The sequence below is a fragment of the Xyrauchen texanus genome, chromosome 35, assembly GCF_025860055.1.
Source record: "Xyrauchen texanus isolate HMW12.3.18 chromosome 35, RBS_HiC_50CHRs, whole genome shotgun sequence".
Lineage (NCBI taxonomy): Eukaryota > Metazoa > Chordata > Actinopteri > Cypriniformes > Catostomidae > Xyrauchen > Xyrauchen texanus.
Window position 1 is genome coordinate 40133254 of NC_068310.1, and position 7294 is coordinate 40140547.

At 36.5% G+C, this 7294-nt stretch overlaps 1 protein-coding gene across 1 annotated transcript; it reads right to left on the reverse strand.

The window, feature by feature from the left end:
- Positions 1-1812: 1812 nt before the first annotated feature.
- On the reverse strand, positions 1813-4375 carry LOC127628622 (E3 ubiquitin-protein ligase TRIM39-like). The gene is made up of 6 exons (XM_052105399.1): positions 3845-4375; positions 3569-3664; positions 3228-3458; positions 3086-3108; positions 2892-3010; positions 1813-2804 (listed from the first exon to the last, which is right to left on the reverse strand). The coding sequence occupies exons 1-6, from the start codon at positions 4244-4246 to the stop codon at positions 2269-2271; spliced, it is 1407 nt and encodes a 468-aa protein (XP_051961359.1). The 5' UTR covers positions 4247-4375; the 3' UTR covers positions 1813-2268.
- Between the last annotated feature and the right edge of the window lie 2919 nt (positions 4376-7294).

Here is a 7294-nt window from a genome sequence, read left to right on the forward strand (position 1 = left end):
AGAGTAATTTAACTTCTAATAACAGGACCAACATGAGAAGACAATCACTAAACAAAGTTTAATATAATGTACCTATATGAATGTACTGTATGTGTCCACCTAACAAAATAGAAGTCGTCAAGGTGACTAAAAATTAGGAAGAATCTGGAGAAGGATGCACACGGTGCTAGAATATTCACAATGCAATCTTATCTGTTTATGTTGAGCTAATCAAGTGATATATCTGTGTATTCATCCGTAAACATGTCATGTCCCACACATGTAGAATAATATCTTACCTTGATATATCATAAAGACATACTGTATAATTTCACATTATGTCAGAGTTCTGTCAAATTGATTCATCTGAAATGTTGCCTGTGCAAAACAATTGACTGTATGGGACGGTCCTTTTTTTGTAGATAATTACAATGAAGCACGGTTGAAGTGACCAGATGATGTTGAACACACAGACTCTGGGACAGAGGATTCTCCAATAGAAGTCAAACAAAGAAGAATGTAAGTTATCTTTATTTTATTTTTTTTATTTTAGAAAATGTGTATCCAACCAAAATGTAATAAAGTGCTTCATTAGACCGAAGAGCATCCTTTTTCCTGGGAAGATGAAGTCGAAAATTACTTCTCTAAAGGTAATCAAAGTAAAATGTAGGTTTCTGTAGCTTTTCTGGGTTAAATTTTCTGTAAACAATATTAAAACATCAAAATTATATTTGCGTCTCTCTCTCATTATACAGATCACAAGAACTGCCTAGTGCACCAAACATCTTTTGCTAATTTATTTTTGCTCACTCCCAAGAGTATTTGTTCACCCTTGAAGTCCGTCTTGGCAAAAATGAAGCCAAAGAAAATGTAAGTTTTGTCTAAAGCTGCGTACACACTACTGGTGACTTTGTCGCTGCAGGTCGCCAGTGGCTGGCGGTGAAGTCGCTAGTGGGCGTTCCCACTACTGGTTGCCTAGTAACGTTTATAAATGACATTCACAGATGTCATTCCATTGCTCTTACATTTACATTTATGCATTTGGCAGATGCTTTTATCCAAAGTGCACTTATACAGTGCACTTATTACAGGGACAATCCCCCCAGAGCAACCTGGAGTTAAGTGCCTTGCTCAAGGGCCCAACAGTGGCATCTTGGTGGTGCTGGGGCTTGAACCCCCGACCTTCTGCTCAGTAACCCTGAGCCTCAATCACTGAGCCACCACTGCCCCCACTGCCCTCTTGAAAACAAACATTTTGGAGGGAAAAGACTAAATATAAATGGAATCAGTACATAAAATGCTTTATATCAAAGATGATTGAGAAACAAAGGTGCTGTTTGCCATAGCGGCTGTTTATCTCGCGCTAAAATGCAAACGCCGGTCTGTCTGGGTCCACAAAACCATTAAATCTCGGAGTCAGCACGGCGAGTACCACCAGCTGGTGCAAGAGCTGCGACTGGATATACCATATCCATATCATAGACGCTGGAAAATTGCTAACAGCAAGAATTAGCCTTTCATCCATCTTTCCGTTACTGCAGGAGCTGAGAGAGAGAGAGAGAGAGGATCACGTGAGCTCTCCCGTCTTCTCTCCAATTGGCTGTCGCTTCCGTTAGTCAGCTCTTCATTTTAATAAAGTTGAACTTGTCTCAACTTTGTCGCGTCGCTGGACATCTAGTCGCTAACGGTTGCGACAGCTCGTGTCGCCGAAGTCGCTGTGCTCTCATTGAAAATGAATGGGATGGAGTCAGCTGTCGCTGGCAGTGTGTACGCAGCTTAAGGTGTATGTAAACTTCTGACTTAAACTGTAATTTCCAGCATTAGCTTGGAGAGAATATATTTTATATGGAAGAGAAATGGACATTATAACTGAAATATATTCATATGAATCGAATCTGGGGTTAGTTAGTTTTGCCACTAGTTGATGTGTTTGGTCTTTAAAACACCAGTTGGTAAGTGAATTTATAACTGAAAATACAGATAAAACATCTAAATATACTTCTTTACAATGAGTTGAGCAGTTGTATTATAATGATTATTTTGAGAATTGAATTGTTCATAATATCTGTCATATAATGATCAATAACAACCCGAGATCACATTATTAAGAAGTACATTAAATCACTGATCTCCCATATGAATTCACATCTTAGCCAGCATCATTAAAAAGCATAAAAACATGTCAGAATAAATGAATTAACAGCTGATGCTACAAAGACACATTTGATTAGTCTGTCTTCTACAGAAACTCAACTTTTGTAGATACAAGTTTAATCTGTAATTTCATTCTTAAGTCTTTTTTTCGGAGGAGTTCACTGGTAAGATCATCAGAGGAGAAATTTTACATTTAATACGGAACAATGGAAATATTCTCTCAGTAAACGTGTGTGTGAAAGTGTGTATGTGTGTGTTAGTGAGAGGATCAGAGAATGACAGTTTTCCTCTGTCACAGTCCAGCTGAACTCTGATTCTCTGGAGTTTCTCTTTCACTGAGACATGAGATCCTTTATCAGGTGAAATGAATGCAACATATTCACCATCATAAAACCAAACACACCAGATTCCACTCCTGGAGAATATTTCATTCTTCCTCTGAGTAGATTCTGTCATCACACCCAAACACCAGCCTGTACAGTCTCCAACCTGAACATCCCAACAGTGAATGCCTGAATTAAAACCCTCTGAACCCAAAACACACTGAGACACATGAAATCTCTCAGTATTATCAGGAAGCAGCTGTTTCTCTTCACTGAGTCTCACACTGATCAGATCATCAGACACGATGAGATTACAGTGAGCAGTGTTGGGGTCCAAAGTCACTGGAGCTGAAGAGAGAGGACAGATACACACTCAAACACACATCAAATAACACAAATGATCATTATGAATTCATTGTTGTATTCTCAACTCACTGTATTGAACATTTTCCTGCATCTTCTGTATCACAGTGAACTTCAGGTTGCTCAGATGTTTTGGGACATTGATCAGAACTCCTGAAATGTTCTCTGGATCTGCTGGTGTACACTGGGTTCTGAAAAACATTCAGGAGTCAGTCGTGTTGATTTGGGTTCAGAACCGAGAGAGAAACAGGAAACACAATACAAACCTTTCCATTGTGCTCTTCAAGTTCTGTAAAAGAAAGAAACACAGATTATTCATCCAAACTGAATTTGCTTTGAATGTTTGAAACTGGCATTTGTCTCCAGTATAATGAATATTGAAGTTGTATAAATGTTCATTGTTTCCACCTGTAGGAATGAAAGATCTTCAGCTGTCATCTGCTCCTCTATGACTCTGATTGTGTGTGAAAGAGATGAAATCTGTCTGCTCATCTTCTCAATCTTCTCCTTCATCATCTGACTCTTCTGCTCCTCTTCCTCTCTCAGTGCTGTTATTCTGGCGGCCTCTTCATCATGTAGAAACTGGTGAAGTTTCTCAAACTCCTCATTAATCTTCCTCTCTGTGTGTCGAGCCTGAAACTGAAACAAAAGACATTTCAGAGAAAGATCTGATGGTCAAACTGTATATCAATATACACTTCCAAAAATGGGATGTTTCACACTCTTTAATTACACAGTTTAATTCAAACCTTAATATGTTCTGCAGTTTGATCCAAATTCTGTTTAAACTCCTCAGATATTCTCAGTTTCTCCTGTAAGGGTTTTAGTGCAGTTTTGAGTTTCTCCTGAAAGAAATGGACATGTTAATATAAAGAGTTCTTACTTTCCAGCCCTGTTCTGCTTTTAGATCATTATGAGTTTGACCAGAATAATCTTCATTTACTGTCTGTAATTATTTGTTCCTATATACAATCATAAAGTATGCTGCAAGTTTCAATAAATGTTTTGAATATAATTGATCTGACCTTATTATCGATGACAGCTTCATCTACAGGACAGAAATTGTGTTTCTTGTGTGTTCTGGAATCTCGACACACCAAACACACCGGCTGTTGATCATCGAGACAGAAGAGTTTGAGTTTCTCTTCATGAAGACTGCAGACTGCTTCACATCCTGATGAAGATCTTTGACTTGTCTCCTGTAAGAAAGTCTCACACAGGTTCTTCAAAGACAGATTTAATGGAGGAATGTCCTTTGATGATCTTCTTCTGCAAACTGGACATTCTTTCGATCCTTTACTTTCCCAAAACTTCTGAATACACTCTTCACACACACTGTGACTACAGGACAGAAGAACAGGATTTTTAAAAACATCACAGCACACAGGACAAGAGAAATCCTCCTCAGAAAAAGATTTAGACGCCATTTTCTGAGTCACACGTCAAAATCCTTCTTCAAAGTTTCACTTTCAGTTTACTAATCCCGTTTTAACACTCAGTATTCTGTTTTTAAATCAAAGAGTTTCACATTCACAGCAGAGCATTTCAATAATGTGCATCCCAAATATTACTGTCCTAATCCTGATCAAATTATTCCGTGTTCTTCAGGTCAGACGTGATCTAAAACTGTAGATCAACAGGTGTGTCAGTCTCAGATTTCTTCCTGGTTAACTATGAAAGTGACACACCTTACAGTGTACAGACTGTCCGCTGGAGGCAGCAGAGACCACGTTGATGACGCAATGACGTGAGAGCACGCCTCCGTCAGCTGACCAGTGAGCCGCTGCGGAATTAACGCTATATTTTCTTTAATAACACCGACAGAACGATCATGAGGCGATAAATATCCGCTCCAGTGAGTAAAACACACAACGACATTTAATCTGACGCGACCGGACACTCATATAGATGTGCTGTCATATAATAATAATGATAATAATAATAATGATAAACACAGAGATGAACTAATCACTATTTCATACTGGCATACATTATACACTAATTATCTACTCACGTAAACCATACACTCTTTTCAATATAACAAACAAACCAGATATTTTGGACGGAAAAGACAGAAAGAAACAAATGCAGTCATCGTTGCTCTATAAAAGAAAACTCATTAATAATGACAAAGGAGAATTTTTTGGTTTTCATTATCATGATTATCAATGTCACTGCATAATATTATACTATGTATATTTGGAAACATAGGCCCTGGTATAGGATGTGCATTATATGCAGATGATGGCGCCATATGGAAGAGGGGTCGAAACATCTCGCAGGTCATCTCTTGCGTGCAGACAGCCATTAAAAAGGTGGAACAGTGGACTATAGACTGGAGATTTATAATGTCAACAAGTAAATCATGTGTTATGTTCTATACTAGCAAAATAATCCCAGAACATTATGAATTAATATGATATGATAAAGCTTTAGAACGAGTGAAAACATTGAAATATCTAGGTGTCTGGTTTGATAGCAGATATACATGGAAAAAACATATAGATGAAATTGATAATAAATGTAGAAAGTCCTTAAATGTGATGAGGGCAATAGCTGGCAAAGAGTGGGCAGCAGAAAGAATAGGATTGTTGATGATATATCAAGCTATGATTAGATCTGTGTTGGATTATGGCTGTATGATATATGGAGCCGCATCATTAACATTATTATTAATTTGCGTTAGAGCTGCACGACTTGGACAAAAAGTCTTATTGCGATTATTTTGAAAAATATTGCGATTGTGATTTGAACTGCGATTATGATGGTGATGTTTCCACATGTTCAACTGTAAAAAGGCTACTGGGGTTTTCACACTTGAGCCCTCTTAAAAAGAACCAAACTGAGACCTTTTTTCAGTTCACCCACAAACAAATAAATATATAAACAGTAAAACAAAGTCTTCTTCAAATCCAAATGTTACCATCCACTATGTACCTGTTTTTGTCCATTTTGTAACAGGATCTCAGTAATCATCATCATTAGTTTTTGAAACACAGTCAACTTGAATATTAGGGATGCTCCAATCAGGATTTTAACATCCGATACCGATCTCCAATTCTCTTTTCATCTCATCAATCAATGATGATCATGTAACGTTTTATCTGCAGCTCTGTCAAATCTGGTTAAATGTAAGATTTCTGCTCAATGTCACTGTTAACTACATTTCCCTGTTGGTAAAACCATAGTTGTTTTTGTAGTTTTTGCTGTCAGTCAATTATTCAGTATACACAAAATATAATTTTAAAATATAAACGTTACTCTTTATTCTAGGCTTTAAAAACTAGTGTGCTTATAAAAACTATTCTTTACTGTATATATGATAGACCTAAAGTATTAGGCTTAATGTCAAACTGAAGTTGAACTGATAAACTAATACACATTTTCACTTTAAATTGAATTACACCAATGGGTTGTCACCATTTCATTTAATTATTTGTATTCATTATTTTACTATATGTAATTTAGCAATGCACTATATTATAGTAACTCAATATTTGATATGGATGTATTATATGTATGTTCCTTCCTTTTCATTTTGTTGGATGTTGGTATTATTAGTTCCGCATTCACTTGTTTCCGCTGGGAGTGTAATAAGTGCGACACGCTCTCTCGTGAGAGGTAAACAACTGACAGGAGAATGAAGAGCGCATGTTTCTGGACTCCGTTAATGCTGTTTGCTCAGCAATCATTTAATAAAGATGTTTGAATTATACCCCATCTTGTATTCTGCGTTATTATTATGATATCTGTGCCTTGCGGAGACTGAGATGCTGCTAACGCAGATAATAATAATAAACGCTTCACTCAGGACGCGCCAGTTTAGATAAAAGCGTTTAGCGGAAGTAATCAAACGGAAGCGAACTCGAGCACTTCTGTTACTGTAAGCATTTTCCTTTCCTCCTTTTTCTTTAGTTAAAAACAAAAACACCAACTCCATTTCTTGTGATGTTAACTGTGACAGCAAAAGAGATCTATAAATATCTATAAAACAAAAGACAAAATGGAAACTATCACAGAACAATATCAACAGAATTTATTGGAATAAAAACAGATTAAAATCTATGAAAATACAGGCTAATAATCTATAATATATATAATTATGTAAAAAATATTATACTCAACTACAAGTGAAATTACCTATCTGAAAAATTACTTAAATAAAAGTAATAAGTAGGCCTGTCACGATAACTACTTTTTTATCAGTATAACCTACACACTTTCAAATGACAACAACCTTTTAATTCCTTAGATCAGGCAAATGAAGTGACAAAAAATAAATTTTAACTAGAATAAGTAGTAAATAAACATTTTATTTTAAAAAAGTGCAAAGTAACAAGTAGAAACATTGTAATTCCAATAGGGTCCTCACACCATCTGTGCTCGGGCCCTAAAAACACACTTGCAAATGCACAAAAGTCACTTATGGAGATTTTCCATTTCCCCTGTCCTTCTTTTCTCTGTGAAGAAAGGGT